The sequence below is a fragment of the Nematolebias whitei genome, chromosome 22 (genome assembly GCF_014905685.2).
Source record: "Nematolebias whitei isolate Nwh7 chromosome 22, NemWhi1, whole genome shotgun sequence".
Lineage (NCBI taxonomy): Eukaryota > Metazoa > Chordata > Actinopteri > Cyprinodontiformes > Rivulidae > Nematolebias > Nematolebias whitei.
The window spans coordinates 25171327-25198773 of record NC_056519.1 but is presented as its reverse complement, the minus strand read 5'-3'; the positions used below and the strand labels follow the sequence as shown (position 1 = coordinate 25198773).

The 27447-nt window shown below is 43.7% G+C and overlaps 1 protein-coding gene across 1 annotated transcript in view; it reads right to left on the bottom strand.

Moving 5' to 3' along the window:
• Positions 1-18391, bottom strand: part of LOC119428559 (zinc finger protein 345-like) — a 28035-nt gene extending 9644 nt beyond the window's left edge. The window contains exons 1-6 of the mRNA XM_037696242.1: positions 18339-18391; positions 14805-14897; positions 14624-14719; positions 6211-6321; positions 4936-5056; positions 3449-4860 (exon numbers count right to left, since the gene is read on the bottom strand). Coding sequence (XP_037552170.1) covers positions 3449-4860; positions 4936-5056; positions 6211-6279 — 1602 coding nt within the window. The 5' untranslated portion in view covers positions 6280-6321; positions 14624-14719; positions 14805-14897; positions 18339-18391. The remainder of the gene's footprint in view (positions 1-3448; positions 4861-4935; positions 5057-6210; positions 6322-14623; positions 14720-14804; positions 14898-18338) is intronic.
• Positions 18392-27447: the final 9056 nt, after the last annotated feature.

Here is a 27447-nt window from a genome sequence, read left to right as displayed (position 1 = left end):
TTGTGTTAGAGAGTAAATGTCGTGAATAAATATGACATTAAACATAGTCCAAGTTGAATTGTTACATCATTTTCAGCCCCCTTTGGCATCCACATTTGGTAGCAGGCCAAACTGACAAAGACCATGCAGAATAATGTAGTATTTTAATTTTAACTCCACAGCAGAGAAAGCCATAAGGTAAGTAGTTCAAAGGGGGGAAATATATTGTACTGGTATCGGTTATCGGCCAAATAAGTTTTAACATATCGGATATCGGCCAAAATCCAATATCGTGCATCTCTAAAAAAAATATTAATAATTGTCCTTGCACTTACAATACAAAGTCGTTTTAAATGTTGTAGCCCCTCCTGAGAACGTTTTGGTTTGATTACACATCCAGCGTGGCCCAGGGGCAGCTGTGCAGGGAGTGGGGTTATCCTCCGTCCATGGAGACAGTGTTGTAAATACATCCAGTTCCATTCATAACTCCAAAGTAGATTTATTTATTTTTAATCATCTTGCTAACTGCAGGTCCTTGGACAGAATTAAGCATAACTCCCAATGGGAGAAAAGTGAGATAATTAAATGTTGCAGTAGAGCCAAGCTCATTTACCTCAGATCTTTTCCTTGTACTACATGAGAGTGAGTCATTCATGAACTCAGCATGGTCTAATTATCATTTATTTCCCAAAACTTGTTGGACTGATGTAAGTAGAGTTTGTACCACAGCTTGATATTTATTGCTTACTTTGACTATCTTTAAGAGTTGATTCATTTTTCACATAAAGTACAGAAAAACAGAATATTTAAATCAATATTGTCTGGTCTTTTGGCGCCATCTGCAGGTCAAAACTGGACTAACACGTGCAAACTGAGGAGAACCAAGGTTCAAGGTTCTTTATTGTCTTTCGCGTCACATGTGGTACATGAGGTGGAACGAAATTGTGTACTCAAGGCCCCAGTTACACCTAAAAAAAATATAAAGTATAAAAAAGAAACAGTATACAAGGATCTAAGATATACGCTAAACATTAATAATGTAACATAACATATACCTTAGATCTTTGTAGACTGTTTCTTTTTTATACTAACATTAACCATGATAACCATTTTCTAATCAAAAATGCTTTGAGACAGCTGAAGTGATGATCATTAATAACGTTCTTATCTTATTATCTTATTGACCAGTGCACGAGGTGTACGGCGTGTGGTCATGTTGTGTCTATGTTCAAGATGCTGAAGAAACTCTCAGAAAGTAAATGTTCAATATGCAGCTACAGTTCATGAACCCTTAGAGTCGATTCAAATCAAGATGGCCGCCACAGCTCGTCAAAATTAGCTGGTAGAAAACATCAAATGCATGTGCAGCTCAAAAAGTGAGGACGTCGTGAAAAGTTCAATTGTTTTTGTCAAATATTTCAGAAAGTGAAACTCATAAATTATATCGATTCATTACACAGAGTGAAATACTTGAAGCCTTTATATTTTTTGTAGTTTTGATGATTTTGGCTTCCATCCATCCATCCATCCATCCATCCATCCATCCATCCAACCATCCATCCATCCATCCATCCATCCATCCATCCATCCATCCATCCAACCATCCAACCATCCATCCATCCAACCATCCATCCATCCATCCATCCATCCATCCATCCATCCATTATATTTACCTGCTTCTTTCTTTCTGGGTCCTGAGGGTCAGTGGTGTGCATATCCAGCCATCACAGTACGAGAAGTGGGACACCTGGACAGGTCTCCAGTCCATCACAGGGACACATAGAGACAAACAACCATTCACTTTCTCACCTAGAGACAAGTTAGTTACCGTTCAGCCTAACATGCATGTTTTTGGTCTGTGGGAGGAAACTGGAGTACCTGGAGAACACCCACGCATGCACAGAGAGAACATGCAAACTCCTCCCAGAAAGGCCAAGATTTGAACAAGCATCCTTTTTGCTGAGAGGCAACAGCTCCAAGCGCACCACCGTGCCCGCAAAATTATGGCTGACAAATAATGAAAAAACAAAATTAACTGTCTCAGAAAGATGGAACATTGTGAAAATCTAAAAAAAAGTTCAATCTGGTCCTCTGGACATTCAAAAAACAAAACAAAAAACAACCAAAAATATGTAGAAACGTTTCGGCTTTCATCCGAAAGACTTCCTCAGTCTGAGGAACCTTACATCCATCAAAAAACACGTCTGAGTTACAAATGTCTTTGCTCCGTGTAAATACAGCGTCATCAGTTCCATTGGGATTTCCTTATCGTGATGTTGTTCTGGGTCAGTCGATGCTCCTGGGTGTGGTCTGGCATGGTCTCGTTTCTTCGCCCACTGCCCCAGCTGACAGTGGTCTGTTCCAGCAAGATTGCAACCGTCTCTGGTTCTCTTGTACAAGGAGTTACGTACATCATGAACTTCTATGATGTACATCTTGATGTTGCAGTTTCTACCATGTGAGAGCACAGCATGAAAGATGACATTACACAACACTGTCTACAGAAACATGATTCGGCCCCTCCTTCCTGTCAGTGCTGTGGAAAACAAGTGTTTCACCTCTACGTGATCAAATATGTGTGAACAGTTTATAACACATGAAAATAGATATATAAATAAAGTAACTATATAAGAGTGAACACACACAGCCTGTCTATTCATCACTAAGCTAACAGACCGACCTGTGGGAAAAAAAAAACTTGGTCTTGTCCAAGCTCCAAAATTCACTTAAAATCCTTTAATTTTCTCAAAAATCGACAGCGAGCACTTTATGGATTAATTGTGGTTGTGCTTACTGACTTCGAATCCATTTCATGTGGTACACAACGCTCAACAATGTGTGTTGTTTTGTATTTTATGTGTAACAACTGAACAATGTTGAGAGTTATTGTGAATTAATTGTTTGACTTATGTTTTGTTTGGCTTAATGCGCCTTATAGTCTGAAATATACGGTTTCCTAACAATAACAGTATTGCTTAAATAAAGTGAACAATAAACAATAACAGTACTGCTTAAATAAAGTAAACAATAAACAATAACAGTACTGCTTAAATAAAGTAAACAATAAACAATAACAGTACTGCTTAAATAAAGCAAACACAAATGATGGTTGGTGGCGACAGCTTTGATACAAACACAATTTATTTTAAAATATTTTAACATTACAAGACTCAGTTCGACTTACCTCTGGGTCAACTTTGATTTTTCACATTGGCTGCTTACAGAACCCCCCCACCCCACCCACCCTGCTTGTGATCATCAGCCAACACTAAACACAAAATTTAATTCTTCACAAAATCAGAATAAGAAATATTTCATGAATATTAGCATCAAATAAATAAATAAACAAACATGAGTCTTTCGAACAGTCAAACTCAAATAAATCTACCTGTGCCACACATCAAACACTTAATGGTCCCACGGTCGTGCTCTTCGATACGTGTGTACGCATGTGCCTCCTCAGCCGTACGGGTGTCAGGAAGGCTTTCTTACAGAGCAGACAGCTGTGGGGCTTCTCCCCGGTGTGCGTTCGGACGTGCACGTTGAGGTCAGAGGAGCACCTGAAGCTCTTCTCACAGTAGGAGCATGAATAAGGCCTTTCTCCTGTGTGGATGCGTCTGTGGAGGAGCAGCTCCCCAGAGGTGATGAAGGTTTTGCCACACTGGGGGCAGTGATGGGGCCGCTCCCCGCTGTGAGTAAGATTATGGCGTAGGAGCGAGGCTGACTTGGCAAACCTCTTTCCGCAGCGGGTGCACACAAACGGGCGCTCGCCTGTGTGGCTGCTCAGGTGTTGCGTCTGAGAACGTTTAGTTTTAAAGCTCTTGGAGCACTGAGGACAGCCGAAGGCTCGGAGGCTGCTGTGGCTGAGCTGGTGTCGCGCCAGCTCTCCTTTAGTGAGGAAGGCCTTCTTACAGGTGGTGCACACGTACGGCCTCTCACCTGTGTGGGTTCTCTCATGGCGGGTCAGACTGGCCAGCTGGGTGAAGCTCTTCTCACAGAGCGGACACTGAAAAGGCTGCTGAGCGCTGTGGACCAGCAGGTGCCTGCTCAGGGTCTGCAGCTGAGCGAAGCTCTTGGCGCACTCCGAGCAGACGTACGGCCGCCCCCTGGTGTGGATCTGCCGGTGCTTGCTCAGAAGCCACAAGTGCGTGAAGCTCTTCCCACACTCGCAGGAGAACGGCCGCGCGCCTGTGTGTTTCATCTGGTGTCTCTTGAGGTCCGAGGCACGGCTGTAGATCTTGTCACACAGGGAGCACTTGTACTGGCGTCGCACCACGTGGCTCTGTCTGTGTCTCAGCCGGTCCAGGACGCTGCTGAAGCTCTCGCCACATTTCTGACATTTGTACCGGCGCTCCTTCTCTGCCGTCTCCTCTGCCACCACCACCTCCGTCGTTAAGTCTAACGGAGGGTTGCAGCTCTGTCCACAGGCGGTCCGTTCAAAGTGCAGCTTGAGCAAGCCCATCTGGGTGAAACGCTTGCCACACTGGGAGCACAGGAAGGGCCTCTCTCCGGTGTGAAGACGCTGATGTCTGGTCAGATCCCAAGAGTTCTTGAAGGTCTTGGTGCACTCTTCGCAGGTGTACGGGCGCTCGCCTGTGTGTGTGCGTTGGTGACGCGTCACGTCGAAGGCACGTGTGAACGTTTTGCCGCAGTCCGGACACGTGTGGGGGTCCGGCCTGTCATGGATGGGGAAGGGTTGTGGAAACCGAGGTCGTGGAGGTTTCTTCGTGGGGGCCTCAGCTGTGTGTGCAGTCCTCTGGAGCTGGCTGTAGTGCTCAGGGTGACTGTGCTCAACGTGCTGCAGCAGGTACGACTCTTGCATGTGGAAAAACGGACACTCGGAGCAGGTAAAGACCTGAGTGGACATCTCTACTGTGGAACCTGAGCAGAACACACAATAAAACCATATTTGATATTCACAGGAACATTTGAACCCGACTGACGCGCTGAGTTTACCTTGTACACTAAGAGACTTGAGGCTTGTGTGGTGCTGCAGGAGAGCCCTCACGTCGTCAGGGTTAGTGAGCGCTGGCATGTCCTTCAGTAATGAGGGGGCAAAGGTCAGCCATGAAACAGTCTGTTCATTCACAAAAAGACTGTCAGAATGTCAGAGTTTTAAACTACGACTATCTTAAATTGATAAATTACAAAGTTAAATCTGTTTTGGTCAAATTATCAAAATAATATGCTTAATCTCATGCAGTGTTGCCATATTGCTAGGCCTGTCACGATAGCAAATTCTGCTGGGAGATTAATCCCTGTCTCAGAAATTATTGCAATAAACGATATTGTTTGAAATTTGACAATAATTAGTAATTATTGTCAAATTTAAGAAGAAATGTTGGTTAATTGTATTTTGAGTGTAGCACCTTTTTATATAGACTGTATAAAATGTATATGACTGAACCAAAGGATGGACAGTGAGGGAGCAGCAGCGTGTCTCTCTAAGAAAAATGGGAGGGAGGCCCCTTGACGTGACATGGGCTGTCTCTCATTCCTGTTTTTCGGTTCTCAAAATGGCGGACGCTCGGTGTGGTTTGAGCTCTTTAGCATTTTCACACAAAGCTTTTAATTAAAAATCAGTAAACAAGTTCTCATCTTCTTTTTGCAGAGAAACAACTTCTTACACAAAGGCACGGGTTTCAACTGTGAATTCTGGAGCTTCGACAAAACGGAGGTTTTTTCACGAGGTCGGCCTTTTAGCTTAGCTGCTTTTAACGATACAAAAACACAATTTTGGACGGTTAAAACAGATTTTAAAGAGAAAAGATGGGGTCAGTGAAGAGCATCGGAGTTGAGTCTTTTGTCATCCAGTGTCTTCAGTAGAGAGAGACACAAAGAAACGATAAAGCCGATAAATGAAAATGAGGTCGATAATTTTCATTTATCATACGATGAATTGATTTATTGTTTATTGCGACAGGTCTACATATTGCGTTTTGTGTAGGTTTAGTTCCTCAGCTATTTCTCCATTCCTTTTTTAGCTCACTATCAGTAAAACTGCCTGAATTATTAGCAACTTTTGTGCTAACTAATGTCGATTAACTGCGGTGATCATCTTGAATTGGACTGACTTCAAATTTACACAGATACAAAAAATAAACCTCTATGTTGAATTAGTGTGTGATGTCACACCAGCATTATCACAATAAAAGACATCTGTATTCAACATGAGGAGCAGCAGCTTCTGCACTACGTTCTTTATCCGACAGATGTGATGTCACTTCCTACCTGGCCGAGGTCTGGCACTGGCAGAAGGCTTTCCAGTTTGGAAAGGAATTCCCACACAAGAAGCTGCATGTCTGCATCATAACTGACGTCATACTCTGCTGGAAAAACCTCCTGGGGAAGAAAACATCACCAGTTCTCAAAACCACAACCACAGAAAAGGCAACAATCAGATGCATAAATGATCCCTTGGTGGAAAAACGACACCAAGTGTAAGAACAACATTCTGTCTCTGTATTGGGTCCTTCTTGTGTGAACGTTCAGATGTACCTGCAGACGTCGTCATGCACACTAGACTGCTGAGGAGGAACTGAGAGGTAATAAACTTGTCACATAATCAGGTGAGCGATGGTGATGGGCGTTTGATACAAAAACATTCATCAAACTTGTCAAGTTATAATTTTTTTTCTTCAAATGTTCAACGTTTGCTACTGGGTACAGAAATGTGTGACGCTGCTGCTAATCCTGCTAGCAAGAGCTCTTTAAGTTCTTCATTTTCAGTCCAGTGGATCAGTATGCAGAGCAGGGCTATTCAACTGGTGGCCCGTGGGCCGGCCCACCGATGACTTCATTAAACAAATACATATTTTTGGGGGTTTGGGCTCTGTTTATTGCATTTATGATGCAATGCAATAAAATAAACCATTTAAACGGTAACAGATCATTGTAATACTTAATTTATTGACATAATGACTTTAACTGCTGGATGTCCGGCCCCTGAGCTGCTGGCTCTCAGTAACTGTGGTCCCCTGAGCAGTTTAGCTGAACATCCCTGGTGTAGAGGAACATGTATGCTACAGTTGACAGCTCACCTGTGACCATAGTTTCCACTGCCATAGTGTCTCCCCTACATGGCAGGGCGCTCATCTCGTCCGTGATTTTTGTCCACGGGGGTATGGGTTTGGAGGCTGAGACACATCTGTGTTGTGCGCTGTTCGTACCGAAAGTTTTCGAGCGGGGTCGGGGTGTTGGGTCGATGGCTCAGCGTTCTATGTCGTATAAGCTTCGCCCTTTAAGGCCTTCGCTTTAGTGGGTTTATCCCGTTATGCAGAGCATAAGCACTGAAAAAAAATAGTCCACGCCCACCTGCTGTGTGGGCCCCACCCGGTCCGTATAAATTACGTAAAGAGCGGGAAATCGGCTCCCATTTTTTCTTCAGCGAGCTAATATAGCACTGTCAGAAGAACAAAGAAGATAAATTGTGTAAATGACCAACCTTTGTGAAGGATGCTTGGCCCGGCAGTCGACCTCCGGTCGTCCGGTGAGTTCTCCTCCCCGAGGAGAAGATGACAGCAGTCTTATTCCAAGGTAAGCGTCGGGGAACATTTCCCAGTGACAGGTCACTACACGCTGGACAACGCCATCTTGTGTTTTTTCCTCTTATCGCCGACCCTCGGGGCGAACCGGATGGTTCCTCCGGGACAGGCGTGCTCAGCTGCAGCCCCCGCTGCTCATTCCCTCCTGGGGAGCGTAGTGTAGGTGGAGGGGGGCTGAGTGAATGCTCACCCCATCCCACCTCGTTTCGCATCGGCGATCACACCGCTCCCGGCCGACAGCGCCCTCAGGGGTTGCCCGGCGGAACCCGGGAGGAGGCTGACATAAGGGACCCCTTTTTTTTCTACGTCCCTCGCCTTTTTCCCGCCAGTTCGGATGATCGGCGGAAAGGTTGTTTTTCACTGGGCTCCACTGTGGCTCACCGTCTTGATCCATACGGCCTCACGTTCCAACAGGACGTTCGACGGGCGAGGCCGCATACGGTTCTTTCCTGGTAGATTAGAGGAGTCGGTCCCCAGTCCGCTCCCATCACCAGAGTTGAGGGATTCACCGAGCGGGGCTATTCCTCGGTAACCCCCCCTGGAGCCAAGCCTCGCGGAAGCTTCCGGAGCGAAGCTGCCCAGGTCGGAGCAGCGTTCCGTCCCTCCGGAGGAACACGAACCAGACGGCGACCACGCTCTCCAATCGAGCCCACCAACGTGTTTTCAGGCAGCCGCAGCTAGCAACAACGTGCGCTGCTAGCATATAGCATGTCCAAGGGACTGAAGGCCGCAGACCTGCCTTGGAGACGAAGAACTCCCTCTGTAAGGCAGCTGACGCCAGCTCAACATGTGTGCCTCTCCCACGGTTTGCCTGTCGAGGACTGCAGCGCGGATGTCGATGATCCATCGACCCACCTGGCTTCGTTACTCCCCTCGCTGCCGGAGAATCTGCACAAGACCTGATGAAGCCATCGCGGACGCACTGTTCAGAGCAGCTTCAAACCATGCTGGCGAAGTGAAACAGTCGGAGGAGGTGCCAGAAGCTGTGCGCCACCTCATCAAGCCGCGCGGCCCACCCCGTCCCCGCTGGAGGGACCGTCGCGAGCAAGCTTTGATTTTTCCACGGCCGCGGCTCTCGCTGAGTTCCACCACCAGCCCCGCCCGTCAGAATCCAGCCTGCAGCTCAGCGTTTTCCCCAGAGTTCGCCTGCAAGACAGCGCTCTGGGCAAACAATCGCAGAGCTCATGAGAGAGAAAGCTCTCAAAATGACGGTCTCCGGAGGGTGTGTGTAAAAGTGACACGAAAGTTGAAATAAATCATCATTAATGATCAAAGTGTCTGTTTTTTAGCCAGTCTGTAAGCCCGGATGAGCTCACAGCGGCCGCACACATAAGAGCCGGTGTCCTTAATAAGGCCTTTTAAACTCAGCCCCACACACGAGCCGGTGTCCTTAAATAAAGGTTTTTAAACTCACCGTCGCTCTAAGACATGACGAGTCGATCACAGAACAGCCTCCACACATGAGCCGGTGTCCTTAATTAAAGGTTTTTTAACTCACCGTCGCTCTAGACATGACGAGTCGATCACGGCACAACGGTAAGCGAAAATAACTCGTTACCAACTAGAACTGCACGATCCTCACTCAAGCGGTGTCAACTCGCACTTGTGGGATGGAACAGCCTCCACATGAGCCGGTGTCCTTAAATAGGGTTTTAATTCACCGCCGCTCTTGACATGACGAGTCGATCACTAAAATGAACAGCCTCCATCCAAACGGCGCTGCGTTGATGCTGGCGCACACACAGCTGCCGGCGCTAACCAGCTCACATCGGTATAAATGTGGTCCGCAGGCTGGTTCGGGTGGAGGTCCTTTCTCTCTCACAAGAAACGACACCCGTCTCGACGAATCAACGCGGGCAGCCGTCACCCACCGCGTCTCAGCTTTCGGCAGCTCACCGCAGCTTAAACGGGAAGCAGCTGAAGAACCCGGTAATGAGTCCCGCCTCCCTCCAGCGCGCGCCCCTCCAGCGAGAGCGGCGCGCGTCCCTCCAGAGAACAACGTGTGCTCCCGCGGGGCTAGCAGCCTTCACTCCAACAGCACGGCGTAAATGAAGTCACGCCCTCCGCCTTTTCAACGTTCGCACAGCGACGTCAAACGCGCAGCCCCACCGCGTCATCAGCTGTCACACGCTTCGCCTTCAGCACAAGTCTCGCCCGGGATCACACAGAAAACATTCCCGCGACGCATGACGGCGGTTGAGGGGCGGACTGCTGACAGCCGTACAAAACATGACACATCACTTAATGCACGTTCACCCTACGAACGTTACGTAGAGTGGCTAAAACATGATTGCCGTTTTTCAGATGGATGGACAAGGTTTTATGCAAATGGTACAAGTTACAGTTTGCAACCCGAACCCCTCCATTCAGAGGAGTTATAAAAAAACGGTCCCGTCATCATCAGACTGATTCTCATCCCTAAATGCAGAAATCCAAGTGTTTTCTGATAAAAGTAATCTACAGAGTTCCCCAAGGGAGAGAAAACACAAGGTTTTTACTCACGGATCGGAGGGGTGAGACCGTTTTTGGATCTGTTGTTAACATCCAGAGAACGCATACCGATCATCCTAACACAGAGACGAGAGTTTTTGTTTTACCTGGATGATCTGCTGCTCCTGTCACTTCAGACAGGAGGCGCTGATGCAGGATCAGGTGTTGACATCACACCTGTTAAATCTGGGCTTCGCCATAAATTGGAAGGAAGCTCGATTTTCCCGGCCCAGACATTTGTTTCTGGGAGTGGAATTAAATTCAACCACCATGAAAACTCGTTTATCACAAACTAGATTCGACACTTTTTTAAAAAAAAGTCAACTCAGCCACGTAAGACCTGGCAAGTGTTAACAGCTGTCTCCGTCATGAAGCTGTTGGAAATGATGTCACTCACACAGTGTTTTCCGCTGGTTTGTTTCACATGAGACGCCTCCAGAGGTGTTTTGCACGTCTGCATGTGGATCCAGTAAAACAAACGACGGATGATCATTGTCCCTTCCTCTGTGGAAGCAGACCTCCGACTCTGGGGAAACACCTTGTTTTCTGTCAGAGGGAGTCCCCCTCAGCAGACCCACGTCACGGGTCAGTCTTCACGGACACGTTGCTGTCAGGCTGGGGGGGGGGGGGGGGGGACATGCCTATCTCAAGCAGTAGGGGCGCTGTGGCCCCACTACACATCAGCCCACATCAATGTTTTGGAGTGTCGCACAGTACTGAATGTGATTCAACACTTTGCTCCCGTGCTACAGAATCAACACATGTTGATTCACACAGACAACATGATGACTGCTGCTTACATAACCATCAAAGGGTGTGCGTTCAGCCCAGATGTTACACATTGTGCGAAAGCTACTGAGTTGGGTTCATCAAAACCTGCTCTCTATTAGAGCGGTTTTACATATCCGGTGTTCTGAACAGAGGGGCAGATGTGACGTCCAGGGGCGGCCCACGTCACGTGGACCAGACCCTCCATCCAGATCTGATGTTTTCAGACGCAGCAGAAGTTGGCAAAGCAGCTGTGGACCTGTTTGCGACGCGAGAAGAACGCTCAGTGTCAACTATGGTTTTCCCTGAGCCCGCGAGACGATCCATCGCTGGGGGGGGACGCATTTGCTCACAGCCGGTGGCCCAAAACGCTTTTATACGCGTTTCTTTTCCCCCACCTCCTCTGTTTTTTACGGTTCCTGAACCGAGTTCAGGAGGAGGGATTGACAGCTCTCCTGGTGGCTCCCGGCGTGTGAACGCACCATGGTTCCCAGGCCTGCAACGTCTGTTGTCGGGTCGCCGTGGAACTGTCGTGGAGGGAGGATGCTCTCCTTCAGGCAGGAGGAGCGACCAAGAGTTACCCAGAAATAGGTCAACACCTGTGGGTCTGACCGCTGAGCGGTCCCACTTAGAGGATGGGTCTCCCTCAGGAGATAGTGTGCACAATTCAAGATTCACGTGCTGCATCTACCACAGTTCTGTACACATCAAAGGGGACGGCTTTTCAGCGCTGGTGTACAGAGAAGGTTTAGAGACCACCTCATGCCTTTTAGGCGGCGTGTTGTTTTTCTACAACAGCTGATGGATAGGGAGTTGGTTTTCAGTACGCTTTAACGTACGTTGCAGTCATCTATTCCTGCCACGAAGGTTTCGGAGACAGAACAGCTTTTAATCACCCGCTGATGAAGCGTTTTTCTAAAAGATGTTCAGAGACACAGGCCTGCTTCACGTCCACTTGCTCCACAGTGGGGTTTAACGCTGGTCCTGCGAGCCATGATCAAAGCTCCAATTGAGCCTCTGGATCAGGTTTCACTTAAATTCTTGTCTCTTTAAACAGCCCTGCTGCTGGTTTTAACACCCGCTAAGAGGGTAAGTAATTATCTGCCCTCTCTGTTGCTTCGTCATGCCTTAGAATTTAGGCTGACGGGCAGCTCAGCTGATTTAAGACCAAACCCAGCTTTTATGCCTAAAACATCACGAGCTCTTTTAAATCAAGAGTGATATCGTTGGAGGGGTTTTTTTCCCCCCCACAGATCAGAAGAGGAAGCATCTTTTCATCTTCTCTGCCCGGTGCGGGCGTTGATGTGTTACATAACGCGCACAGCTGCAATGCGTTTCAAACTCAATAATTGTTTGTGCATTATAGAGATGCTTCTGCAGGTCGCCGTTATCCATCCAGCGCTTGTCACACTGGCTGTGTGAGGCCTTTTCTGAAGCCTACAGAGCATCAGATTTAGGGCCTCCTGTCAACCTCTAAGCACACTCGACCAGGGGTTTCGCATCTTCGACTGCTCTGCATAATGGTATGTCAATGCAGGACATTTGCACTGCGGCTGCATGGTCAACACCCTGCTCATTTATTCGCTTTTACCTACGTGATGTAACGGCTCGTTCCATGACACATTCTGTCCTTAGTGCTCTAACAGAATGAATATTGTTGTTCTCATAGAACTCTGTTTAAGCTCACTTCTGTCTGCATGCATTACAGTGTGAGATGTTGTTATCAGTCACAAGTCGTGTCTGTGATTTTGGTTTTATTGTCACTAATCAGTTCATGACTATTGTTACCAATCAGTTCATTTGATCAATAATCAATTCATGGACATTAATCTGTTTATACTGTTCAGCCATGAACCAGTTGGTTCATGCCCCCCCCCCCCCCCTCTTTTCAACTTCTTCTTCCCGTTGAAAGTTTTCCGGGGCATTCATGCTTTGTCAGAACGCATAGTTACTCAACATGCGTCTGTGCATGGCACATAATTACGCGATGCGTAGTTATGCACACGGGGAGCTGAGTGAAAAGACGTTTTTTGGGCAAGCTTCCGCTTCTTACTGTGTTCGAATGGACCCAGTGAGGCGAGGACCACATCGGCTTCGCCCTTTACCCACTAAAGCGAAGGCCTTAAAGGGCGAAGCTTATACGACATAGAACGTTGGTTACGTACTGTAACCCCAGATTCTATGAGTATAAGCGTAGCCCTTTAAGCGTCGGGCCTCACTGGCTCCTAAATGGCTGAAGAAAAAAGCTATTTTGGGAGCCGATTTCCCGCTCTTAACGTAATTTATACGGACCGGGTGGGGCCCACACAGCAGGTGGGCGTGGACTATTTTTTTTCAGTGCTTATGCTCTGCATAACGGGATAAACCCACTAAAGCGAAGGCCTTAAAGGGCTACGCTTATACTCATAGAATCTGGGGTTACAGTACGTAACCAACGTTTATTTTATTATTTTGGGGTGTAGGTGTTGAGTTAAAAAAAAAAAAAAACACCACCTAGAAAAACACCTTAAGGAAAAAAAACTTGGTGTATCATTTTTAGGTGTTGGACATAAAAAAAAGGACAGACGCATTATTTATTCCAATTTACACATTTTATTGATACTTCAAATACTCTAAAACTGTCCATCCTTTGAGTGTATGGTGGGAAATTGTCTTTACTTGATGTTGCAATGCCAATTTGTGTACCCTCAAAAAAACTTACGCCAGTACCTCAGTGGGTTGTGACCAGTGGAGCCTTGTTGGTGACTCAAATTTGTATGAAATCCAGTTAAGATTCAGCCTCAGGTTTTGAAACTCACAACCTATTTTTGCATGCACAGCTTGATAAACTGTTTTCTAGGCTGCACACTTCATACCCACATCAGCCTGCTTTGTACCCACATGTGCAACTATAACACAGTTTGTAATTCATTCCAATGAAGTACACTTTAGAAATGAAGATTTTGACCTGGAAATTTGATGTTTTCTGTCATAAGAAGAGTTTCAGCTCTAGCTCTCTACAAGTAAGGAAACTATGGTAAACTGAGAAGGATTTGAGACGCCTGTGGCAGCTTTGGGACAAGTTTTCCACTATTTAACAACAAATCTGTTGCACAAATGTTGCCAGATCAGGATCGCAAACGTCTGCTTCTCACTGAGGCCTTGTCCACATGTACAATGTTTTTCCAAACAATATATTTTTTTTGTTGTTTCCAAAAAAACAACAACCTTGAAAACATGACTGTTTCTGGAAATGTTTTTATCCACATGAAAACACTGACTAGGCCAGGTCGTTATGTTGCACTGCAATGCTGCCACGAAAACACACCAAAAACAGGAAACAAGGAGTGGAGCATGTGCACAAAGCTCACATGTTGGGAGCAAAATGGATGCCTCTGTGTTGCATTTTTGCTGTCTACATAAAAATCCAAAGATTTTAGACAGTGGGTAATGTGCCTGCAGAGGCGGGCGATAAAACATTGTGCAAGGTCCTGAATACAGTTTTGTAAGCCGTGCGCACAAAGACATGCCGTGATTTTCATATCTGCCTGAGCAAAATCCAGCCGCACAGTTTGCAGGTCGCCAACACCGAATTCAGTGAGAATGAAACAAAAAATCTAAGAAAAAGTTAATAGGATAGTACAATAACGAGGAAAATTGAAAATATTAACATAATGTTTTTTAACAAACACATAAATCGAGGGGATGTGTTTGGAAACAGCAGATCTGCTTGCATACTTGTTAATATGAGTGCCTACAGTTTACACTTGTTGAAACTAATGTGTGGATGATGGATTTAACCTGGTTCGATTTGAAGCTTGAAGCTCTGACTCGGGTCATTTCTACTCTTGACGATTCCTCACCTGGTAAAAGTGCTCCCTCTCTGCTGGGTCATTCAGCAGCGTTTGGATTAACTGTACAAAAACAGCCTCCTCTGCGTCTACCTCTGCGTCTCCACTCTGAAGAACAATCAGTGGATTTGGGACAACGATGAGAGCAGGTCAGCACTGACACGTTTCACTCGGCGTATAAAATCATACTCACTCCTAGATATCCCGGCGGTCGAATCCTCTCTAAGTGAGGCCGGACACATGAAATATTCGCCGTTTCTGCACTTCTGCACAACTCAAGAATAACCTAAACACAAGGATTAAAAACAAGGGATGAGGCTACTGTATGTCTCTAAAGCTGATAACTGGGGTGTCAAATATGTGGCCCGTGAGCCATTTTCTGCCTTTGGAGTGATTTTGTGTGGCTGCGATTTATGAATAGTCCAATTTGACCCTCATGTTTAAGAGGATGATGACGATGGACATCGAGTTAGCTTGGTGACGAAGGGAGCAGCCAAAATAATAATAATAATAAAAAAAAATTAAAAAGTAAAAGGACTGTATCGTATTTTCCAGCCTATAAGTCACAGTTTTTTTGCATAATGTACATGTCCTGCGACTTATACACCGAAGCGAAGTATTTATGGATTTTTCCCATATTTATAAACTAATTCTTGGCTGATATGATCGTTTTCATTCATTCAGACTGAAAAAAATGAACACTACCATTTGCAGCCACTAGATGGCACTTGAATAGTATGGTATACCATTGTGTCATGTAATAGGTAAAAGTGGCTATTAATGACACAATCGGTTTGCCATAAACTGCCACCTTCGTTCTGCTTGCTGCCTGGACAAACCGTCATATCAGCTTCATTTCGCTGCACCGCCCCGACGAAATGAAGCTGATATGATCAATGAAGTGCATTCATTAAGTAAAAGTTCAACTGAGACAAAACTTTACTATAATTACGAGCAAACAAATAATTGTTTTAGGTACTTATATTGTTAAATCTTGAAGAAATGCACAGTGTTCCTGATTTCCTCTCGGCACGCTCCCAGAGCACTGAATACTTTTGAAATGCAGCTGATTTGACCGTCAAAGTGCATTTATTAAGGAAAAGTTAGACTGAGACACACCTTTACTATGATTGTGAGCAAACAAATAATTGTTTTTAAGTGTTAATCTTGTTAAATTCTTGTTAAAGTCCTCCTATGCACACTCCCGCGGCCGCCATTTGACTGCCAATCGATTTTTGGCACAACACCGGCCCACACTTCTGGATTGTCAACGATGACGCGTAATAGATGCGACGTATAAGATGAGCGACGTATTTATGGAGTTTTCCACTTTATTAGACATATCTGGACTGATGCAACTTATAGGGCGGTGCGACGTGTACGGCAGAAAATACGGTATTTATATAGCACCTTTCTATCTTATTTCAAGATACTCAAAGCTTTTTGCACAACAATCTGTGCCTCATTTACCATCCATACAGCTCTATACTAGATCTCTACAAAGATAATTGTTTTCAACCAATTTCACAATAAGGAGGATCACAAACCATCCATCCATCCATCCATCCATCCATCCATCCACTTGTTCTGAAGTCGGCTCTCGGGGGCAGCAGCGTGAGCAGGAAGGTCCACAGCCACCTCTTCCAGTTCTTCTGGGAGGACTCCAAGGTTTTTTCCCAGTCCAACTGAGGGACGTAGTCTCTCCACATCACAAACTAACTTTTACTAAAAAGTTGACTTTTGACATTCTTAAAATTCTTAAAGATAAAAATTGCTGCTGATTGAATCATTAATAGAGGAAAATAAGACTTTGTTGAGAGCATCGTTCACACACAGTGGAACTGCTTCGACTGGGCTGCGGTAGCTCACTGGTTACGTGTTGTAATCTGCCGTTTTGAGCCCAGGTTGTATCAGGAAGAAAATCTGGCATAAATCTTTTATGCAAGTTTACTCGCTGTGACAAGTTCTCTAGAACGGAGCGGCCGAAAGAATCTCCTTTACTAGTGTTGCTTCAAACCTAGCACATACATCAATTTGAGTGGCTGCCAGGTGGAACATTTTGGTATTTGGACCATCGTTTTAAGGTGGGCCAGCCGTGGCCAGTCCAAACCAATTTTTGAAAAATAAGTAAACAAATGCATGATGTTGTCCACGTCGTGTCCGACGATGGCGACCCTGGCTAGCTTCTGGCATGTGCTCGTATGTGGCTGGCAAATCCGAACTTCGTCTTAAATATTGCGTCGCAGGTCGTTGGCCAAACTACACGCAGTCAGATTACACTTGAAGATGTCCTTATATAGAGAAACAAATGCATAAATAAATAAAGCACCCCCCCACCACCACCACACACACACACACTAACTCAGGGAGGATTTTAAAAATGTTAGTTTCAAAGGTCTGAAGCAGTGACTTCTATTTAGGTCTCTTCAGAGACAGAACTCTTCTTTCCAAGGACAAAAAAATAAAGTCAAAGAAGAATCCGTCCAGAGAACCGGACTTTATTTGTTCTTTTTTTTTTTTACATTTTTCTACCTGGATTACTGAGCAGCGTTAGGATATTCTTCTCAAAGGACTAAAAAAACAAAAAACAGACCCAACCAATCAAAATAAAATGAATGCTTTTATTTTTTTTAAGCTAAATGTTTGGAGGCTTTTCATGTTTTGGATCTACAACGATTTAAAACTCCTTTACCACAAAACCTATATACTATATTTTCTGCTGTATGCGTCGCTCCGCCCTATAAGTCCATATTTGTCTAATAAAGTGGAAAAATCCATAAATATGTCGCTTCGCTGTACACGTCTCATCTGTTATGTGTCACCGCTGACAACACGGAAATATGGACCGGTGCTGTGCCAAAAACCGATGGATTGCCAAATGGAGGCCGTGGGAGCGTGCACGGGAGGACTTTAACAATAATTTAACAAGATTAACACTTAAAAACAATTATTTGTTTGCTCGAAATTATAGTAAATGTGTGTCTCAGTCTAACATTTGCTTAATAAATGCACTTTAATGGACAAATCGGCTGCATTTGTGCCAGGGTGGTGGGGTTTTTTTTGTGTGTTGAATGTTTTTTGAGCTGTTTTGACAGTTCCAAGCAGCGAGCAGAATGAAGGTGGGGAGACTATGGCAGGCCGACCGAGTCATTAAAAGCTGGTGAAGATTCTGTCATCCAGGACATGGTCAATTCTCAAAAGTGCAAGAAAAAAACAATAAAGTATAATAAATAAAGTCCAGCTGTTTTTGTCTCGAACTATTATGAATTTGTCATTTTAGCCACGTTTACCTATTACATGATACAACAGCATGCCACACACTATTACTACACTGCTGCCATCAAGTGGCTGACAGTGGTACTGCTCTTCTTTTTTTCAGCCGCAATGAATGAAAATGGTCATATCTGAGCAAAAGAATTGGTTTATAAATATGGGAAAAAATCAATAAATATGTTGCTTCGGCCTATACGTTGCAGGGCATGTAAATTCTGCAAAAAACTGCAAATTATAGGCCGAAAAACACTGTACTTTTGTCTTCTCTAAAATATTATATGCTGACGTTGTTGAGTTGAAAAGTAAAAAATATTACAAAAATGATATTCAGACATTTTGAATCCAAAACTTAATCTTTGCATTTCACGAGTGCATTCAACACAACAATTGTGACCTGCGCGTGAAAAAGTTTGGACGCCCCTGGTCATTCTGAACGTGTTTCACACCGACTCACTTTTGCTCGCAGTCGGAACAACAGTTTGCCTCGCTGCTTTGGACTGAGCAGGTCGGGGACCGTTGCCGTCACCAGTGCCACAAATTCATCGAGCTTTTCATAATCAAGAACGTCTCTCCGCTGAGCCGCCTGCCACATGGCTGCAGAAAGGAGCCGCAGAGGAGGAATAAGCAGCTTCAGGGACGACAGGGGCAGGAATACATCTGGACAGATGAAAGGGACGTTTTCATAAAAGTAAAACAGAAGGCAATGATTTTTAGAAAACCTTGTTAATGAGGTATGTTTGTGCCATGCAGGACTAGACTTCTTTTCTTGTTGTTAAATTTGTTTCACTTCTCAATCCAAACTGGAACGTGCTGGGTTGTAAAGCTGCATAAGACAGAAATTTCACTGAGACACTCAGAAGAATTTTCTCCAAACACAACCTCCTGGTGCACTCCAAAATAAGCAGGACCCTCAAACAGAGGCTGGTTCACCTTAAAGACAAACCCCCCCAAACAAACTGAGCAGGGTGACATCTGCAGTTCAAGGCGGTGTACATAGGAGAAACTAAACAACCTCTCCACAGACGATCCAACGGCCCACCCCTGATCACTGGGACAGGTGAGTTTGAACATTTGGCTTAGATTTCAGAGATCAATATTCCCATAGTGGACATATAGGATTCATTCTGGTAAATTAATATAAACTATTTTCTCCATTCTGAGAAACTTTCACGACACTCTGTTGGCCCAAAAGTGTTTTTTAAAGCCCTGCAATGATGAGTGGGTCTGATCCACGATAACTGCACAACTTCCTTATTCATCAGCCAATTTGAACACAGTGGTAATGTTCAGTCGGGTCATCTGGACGGTTTGTTTTATGGCTGAGACGTTTCAATCAATCCGAGATTCGAACTGATGAAGTCCATTGGATGAAGGACGACACGTCGCAGCCAAAAAAAAAAAAAAAAGGATCTGTTTCCCAGTCAGTTTCACATCAGTTTACACATTTATGCTCGTCACTAAAACTCTTCTCACAAAGACCAGGCTGATAAATCCCCAACGACCCCCAGGAGGAGTGGGACTAATCTGTGTATAAATTCAGAAGCACCTCGGGAACTTTAAAGCTTCGCAGCTCGACACAGTTCAGTTTGAACCGAGATGTGAATGTCTTCAACAGCAACAACAAAAAAAAAAGAGAAGTCCCGTTGCTTTTTTAAACTCCTGAGACTTGAATAGACGAAACACCATCATTCTGCAGTGATGACCATGGAAACAAGACATGGATGCATTAAACAAATCACTACAATATCCTGATGCATGCTCAATAATCCAGGTAGAAAAATCTATCTGGTCCTCTGGACATTCAACAAAACAAAACGTAGAAACGTTTTATCTGAGAGACTTCCTCAGTCTGAGGTGCTGTATTCAGCTCAGTCTCTTAAATAGCACCGTCTCAGAGTGGATCAACCAGTTTTGCTGCTGACAACCAAAACCAGCTGATCACATGCTCAAGAAGGACCATCAGCCTAACAATGGATCATTAGCACACTGATGGCTGTTTACTGTTCACAGAGGGCTGAGTGATACTAGCAATCACAGCATTGTAAGAGGGGGACAGTTGAACCCGGAGGCTCCACCCCTGTTTAATGATGGACGATTTCTTTTCACAAAGATGGCCTCCTTTACTCCTCTCTCAAACCATCGTTCCTCTCTATCCAGGATGTGCACATCTTCATCCCTGAAAGAGTGACCGCTGGCCTGGAGATGAGTGTAGACCGCAGAGTCCTGGCCTGATGATGTTGATCTTCTGTGCTGGTCCATCCTTTTGGCCAGTGGCTGTTTAGTTTCCCCGATGTAAGACTGATCACAGCCCTCCTGACACTTGCTTTGTTTTTTTGAATGTCCAGATTTAACTTTTCTTTTTAAATCACTATAATCCTCTGTGACTGTGTTATTGTACGGCTGCGTTCATAAGCAAACAGAACAGAGACAGGTCCATGTGGGGTCACTGGATTCCAAAGTTGAGGTCAGTTGTGATCCCCAGTTCTTAAAATAGTCTAAAATTAATAAAACTTGTGTATTAGTTGTTGGGGTTGGCACTAAGCCTTTGTGTAATTTGATTACAGATGTCACAACAGATGTTAATACGCTTCTAGCAGCATGTGGGGCTACACATCTTAAATGTTTGGGAACTAAACAAAAAGTATATCCACAAGCTGCTAATTAAACTAGCTGAGAGGTTTTATTTCCAAACCATTTATCAAATATTTGAGCAACTTTTTCAGAAAACTGTTTAATGCCACAATATCAAGTTTATTTAAAGGGGTACGACGTGTCAAAAAACGCTATAAAAATAGCATTTAGTTAACATATTTGTTGTCAGACACTTTGTGAAATAACTTATTTTAACTTTAGGTAGTTTAATTAAGCAAACACATATCAAAATTTAAATAAAATCCCTTGATCTTCTCCAGCAGCGATTTAAAACGCTACGATGTTTTAACGTTAGCTTAGCTAGCATGATAGCTGTTAGCTCTCGTAGCGAACAAACAGGAAAACTGGAGAAGAAAACAAACAGTAAATAAATAAATTTTAAACGAACCTGTGTTTTCCACTTCACATACGTTTTCCATAATGTAGATAGTACCTTAAGACTTTTTTTTTTTTAAGTTTTTGAAAAAGTAGCGCAACTTAGCATGCTAGCGTGCTAATAACTTTTTAACCGGAAACGTTGACTCTTTCAAAATAAAAGGTGGGCAGTCACTAGTTTTTAAAATATCAAAGCTCACTTTTAGCATTAAATATAAGTTTTGTATACGTGTGAAAAGTACAAAATCTAGTAATATATATATAAAATCAAGCAAAAAGCCAAAACACTTTATTTGTGCTTGAAATGTTCATGTGCAAATTCCCAAAACCTTTATATGCAAGTTGTTCCTTATGGTGTGCAAGTATATTTTTTAAATCTTTCACACCTTCTCTGGTCCAAACACATGTTCACCAAATGGTTTACTAAAGAGTGTAGACATTAAATTAGAAAATAAAACATTTAGAGTAAGCACATACGGGTTTTACATAAATCGTTACAATTACTCGAGTCCTGAGAGTAGCAGTCAGTCAAAGCTCAGTGAGTTTTCATCAGTACTTTAACATTTTTATCTTCCTCTCAACAACAACTGAAACCCAGACGAGCTGCAGCTCAGAGAGGGATTTGTGAGGATCAAGTCAGGATGTTGTGTCCAAAGGTTTGACCATCGATGGACCCAGGTGTGGAAACGAAGCGTGGCGTTAAGTTCAGTCTAATCTGGGTTGGCCTTCTTCAGAGCAGGGCAGGACCTGCGCTTCATGTCCTCAGCCGCCAAAGTCACGGGGACAAACCTGAAACAAACACAGATGATGAGGACTGAAGTGAACAGCATCGCTCAGATTTAAACTCGTGGGTTCTTCTGTAAACGGCTCGGAAATGTCAATTTAATCAGGCGACGCTGTCCAGATTAAGAGATATGGACAGGTGAACACAGCAGGTAAAATCAACGAGGGCAAGAAAAGTACAAATTGAAGAAAATTAGACCCAGCATGTCGTTATTAGAGAATCAGCACCTCCAAATCTGAGGCCATGGTCCTCAATTGGTGCAGCATCTGCAGTATTGTGGACTCTGTACTGGTCCGTTGTGGTGAAGAGGAAGCTGAGCTGTAAGGCAAAGCTCTCTGTTTATTAGTCTATGTTCCTACCCTCACCTGAGGTCATGAACTCTGCACAGTGTCTGAAAGAATGAGATCGTGGATACAGGAGGTTGAAATGAGTTTCCTGTGCAGGGTAGCTGGACTCTCCCTCAGAGACAGGGTGAGAAGTTCAGTTATCAGGAGACTTTGAGTAGAACCGCTGCTCCTCCACATTGAAAGGAGCAAGTTGAGGTGGTTCAAGCACCTGGTAAGGATGTCCCCTGAGCGCCTCCCTAGGGAGGTGCGTCGGGAATGTCCAACTGCGGAGGAGACCACGGGGAAGACCTTGGACACACTGGAGAGACTGTCTCTCAGTTGACCTGGGAACACCTTGGAGTCCTCCCAGAAGAGCTGAAGAGGCTGTGGAGAGAGATGCGTGGAGCTCCCTGCTCAAGATGCTGCCCCCACGACCCGACTTCAGAACAAAATAATGGATGGATGGACACCTCTTTATCACACTGTATACTCCAGCGTCTTTATCACACTGAATACTCCAGCAAAAGCTGAGCTCATACTGTTCTTCTCAGTTTGTCTGTCTCTATAACATTTACATAGTTCACATCATTTGCATCATTTGCAGGCCAACTGCTTGAGGGATCTTACCTTAGGGATAACGTTTCAAGATGTCTGCTTTGCATAAACAATCAGCAAAATAATGGAAGCAAAGCTTGGTCAGTATCAATATTTAAGAAGCATAACTAAGAATAAAGCAGCTCCTGTCTGTAAACAGCCAGAACAGTGACGAGTTCAAGGCGACTCGGAATTTTTCGTTACTAAAACGCACCACTCATCAGTGGCGTAGCCTTTAACATAAACTATGTGTTCTGTAACATTACTGCGTAAAAGACACAAGCTTTACCTTAAAGAAATGTTTCAATTTTAAATTAACATTCCTAATACTGATAAATCATTATGAGGTTATTTATGTTCCAAATCATTTAAATAGCGTTTTTAGGATTAGCTCAACTTCCGTAGCCGCCCTTTAAAAAAAACTTCATCGCTTTCTTTCACTCACCTCTTCACGGGATTAGGAAATAAACAAAGAGGAATAAAGCGATGTCAAACAACACAAACACCCAGAAGTCCAACCAGTAGGAGTGTTTCGGTATGGAGGGAAAATCCCCTTTAGTTTTGGACATCTTTTGATCATGTGAGGGAGTCGAGCCGGGTCCCATCTTCGCTGGGTGACTGAACTGAGCTACCCGGAACAGGAAACAGCAAGCCTTCAAAATAAAAGACACTAAAGTCACGTGGACAATAACTTAAAATAAAAATATTTTCTGGTTCTCTGAACTTTGAACCTTTTTATGATAATTTTGGCGAACGTCTGTTTAACCTCCTTTTTTATGTATACAGTACAGGATTTTTTTTTTAAACGTGCTTCCATATTTTAACCACTAGATGTGAGTAGAAACCCACAAATGAATGACTGAATGTAGCACAATGGTGCATTATACTTGTTTTATTTAGAGAAAAACATAGTTTAGAAATCAATAGGACCAATTAAGTATCAAATCTACATACTCAATGTTTATCACCTGCTGCCAAAAAGTGAAGGCAGACCATAATTTTTTTCATAATTGTGTGTGTGTGTGTCTGTTACTAAAATATCTAATTGGACAGATTTGACTGAAACTCTCAGAAAGTAATCACTGATTTACATTTGCAATTGTCTGAGACAACTTTGATGTGAATTGGTGCTATATAAATAAACTGAATTGAATGTTATTTTCAAGGTTTGACCAAAAAGGCTACAACTTTGGCATTTTTTTAATCATATGACAATCTGAGTCTAAACCTCTGTCATGAAAGGCAGCGACAGATTAGCCTTCCTTCAAGAAATGCAAGGCCTTTGATTTTGGAACAAATTCTAAAAATCTGTGTAGTTTTTTGTCTTTCAGGTACAAATCCAAGTTTTGAACACAAAAAGATCCGATCACCCACACACCACCACCAAAAAGGAGCTCAGTGTTCAAAAGAAGTTCAAGACAAAAACAATTGGACTTTATTTTGTAACTGAAGACGTTTTGCTTCTCATCCGATCTTTCTCAGTTCAAAGAACTGAGAGTGTGGGGTTTGAGTTATAAAGCTGAGGTAAGCTAGATACATATGCAGATTGCTCTTTCAATCCTCACAATAAGGGTTTGTTAGTCTGATTCACAGATGGGCCATCAGTGTTCTATTTACGACCAAAAGGAGTTCTGTTTTAATTTTTTATTAATATTATTATTAAAGTGGCATTCTCTTGAGCGTCTTTGCCGATGAACACGTTGATTACAGTCCAACAGACGACACAAACTCACATTATTGTCTGCTCGAGTGACACCAAGAACCATTTATTAGGGTTTTACAAAGACTACAAAATCTTCCAGATGAGTTAAATCACTGTCTCTGTCTATTTACATGATATGTTACATAAAAATGTACAAAATATAAAACATTTCAAGACAAATGTTTCACTCAAAAAAAAAAAAAACAACCAGAATAAATGCTATGGTCTCCAACTGAGATGCAACTGTAAGTGTACGTAGAGAAAAACAAACAATTGATCAACACAAAGTGGTGTCAAAACCTTTGTTTTCTTGAGATTTAATAGCCTATAACAGGAGTGTACATAGGTTTGGTGTATGGGTCTAATTCTAGGTAATAGGCAACCTGTAATGGTTGTAATTTCAACCTTGGCATGCAACTACAGACGTAAGGCTGATCAGAAGAATGCATGCACCATTTGAGGCTTGGCTGCAGAGACACGTGAAGCTGAGCACAGGTAGAGGATAGGTTTCTCCTGAGGTTGTGTCAACAAGACGTCTTGGTCTCCGATGGGCTTTTTAAACGAACCAGTAGCACCTGTTAGCTGGTTTGTACAGTACGGTATTGGGTCAGCTTCAGTGCCTCCGGCAGCTAATCACCCTAACATGGTGGGGAGTTAAAAGTCCAGAAAGGAAGTGGCTTCAAAAGAACAGTTTGGTCATTTTCTGAAGTGATGTTCCATCAGTTATTGATATCAGCCGTGACATCAGTCATAGAGCACAGAGTATGGAGAAAAGGTCAGAAGTTTTTGCCCTAGCAAGGTCCCATTGTATAACATTTTACAAGCTGATAAAACGTTTCTCAAGAACACGACATTAGCTGATTATATTAAACCTCTACATTATGTTTTAATTTGCCATCGTTTTTCAACCAAATGTCTAGGTTACTACACAAATGATTAGTATCACCATAAATGGTGGCAATTCTTTCGCATGTTGTTTTTGAGAAAGCTGTTTTACTCTATAAGCCTGAAAAATGACATAAAGCAGGCCATTTGTTTGGATAACCATTCGCTTAGAACAGAGGAAGACTTCTGCCTTTTCTTCATACTTAATGCTCTGTGACTAATATCACAGCCAATAGGGTTCTAAATAGGAATGCACTGATACTGATACCAGGATTGGGTGGGTACTCGTTCCAAAGACTAGTAACGGAATGTGACCAGCTTCCCTATTGGCTGGTTCCAGTATGGGTGAGTAGGCGGGACTTAGAGTCCCATATCCCTAGTGTGGGGACTCTGGTCACAAAAATACATGGGTACTACTCTTGGTACCGATTGCTTCAGTTCTTGCTGGTCTCAGTTCAAAAAATACAAGATAAGGTTGGGCCAGTTGCTCTATCAGTATAATTCAATCGCTCCAATTCCACTGGCTTTCCAGTCTGTCGACGACCTTAACGCCACAGCCAATGTTTCAGTTGAGCGTTCTTGTATTTACTGAAGTCAGATCTGTCTAACTTCGTGCCAGGAACATTTTTTCCTATTAAGGTTATACGATTGGATCTCTGCATTTTTGCCATGCCGTTGTAGTAACATCCGGGTTACAGTGAAAGAAGAGGAAGTGGATTATCTACACAAATGATATGTGAGACGTCATGAGTAGAGATCCCTGTTTCAGCCAATACATTAACTCAAGTCATTTCCCTGACATCTCCACACACGTTCATCAACAAGAGTTTGACTGGTCTCATTTGACGTTCTTTGTGTTTTCCATATAAAAATCAAAGATTACTGAAAAAATAAACAAAGAAGTCTACAATGAATGAAGTATTTATGAGTTTTTGCAAAACAAGAAGCAATAAAATGATTTAACATTTCAAACTTCATCTTATGGGGCCAGGTAGTTTGATAATGAGGGCCAGATTTGGCTCACGAGCCTTGAGTTTGACCTGTGTTGTAGAGGAAGAGTACTGGTAATATCACATTGGGATTGGCTTTTTGAGTCGGTTGTTCTGAGTTACAATATAGCTGTCATTTCTAACCCGGGCCCGAAGACGGGCCCGATCCGAATTTGGGCCGGGACAGGCCATAATAATGTGCTGGATGGGTGGGCTGGGTCAGTGTTGGGCTTTGGATTGCGTCAGCGGCTCAGCCACGATCCAATTATATGGCAACATGGCTTGCCATACCATTACCAGCCGCATGCAGCCATTTGACCGCATGCTGACCAGCCTTGAAAGAGGTACAAAAAAGTTAAATTAAGCTTCAGATGAGACTGTACTGCCAGGAAGTGATCCATCGCCCAAATGGACGTTCATTTAGCCGCTGCACTCAACGGAAGCGCGCGGCAGATGACCCAAACAGGTGAGATCCCAAATCAGACATGTCAGAGCAGGGTCCGTGTCTGAATAATGCAGAATGCAGGCAGAAGCACTTTGACGGCCATGAAAGGACAAACACCCCCTCAGCTCTGATCTTCTGCCCCCTTTACTCAGCTGCCGACCGTTAATAACTATAAGCAGTCAAAGTTTAATTAAAAATGTCCGGGGTTTTTGGGCTCGGACTTTAATTACTGTTAATCTGTCGGGTCGAGTGGAATTCGTAAATGATGGCTACGGGCTGGGGCCGAGTCGGATTGGAATTTTTGGGCCCGAATGCAACTCTAATTTACACTCCTTCCCGCTGATGGTGGTAATTCACTATAAAGTTGTTTGCTAGCCACCAAACAGCCGAGAAGAAGAAGCCGTGGGGAGTTGTGCTGAAATGAACGGCGACAAAAGTAAAGCAGACTGTATGCTCAGTGAAGTTGTCAAGAAGGGGGACAAAATGTAGCCAATCCTTTTCAAGACAAGTAATTTGATAAAACATAAAAAAAAAACAATCTTAAATTCAAAGAGTTTGCTAACAGAAGCTGGAAACGCTAAATTGTGTCGTTGAGCCGAAAAGGGTTCTGGGAATATACAGATCGGAGCTAGAGTTTCCCTTCATCCTTGCCACTCACCAATGAACAGTTTGGGAACATATTTTCCTTCAAATACTTTGTCAAATTGTATGAAATGTAATATTTGTTAATACTGTATTTGTATTGGTACAAGGCATGAGCAAATATGCACTTGTACTTTTGAACAATATCTTGTATTTGTGCATCCCTAGT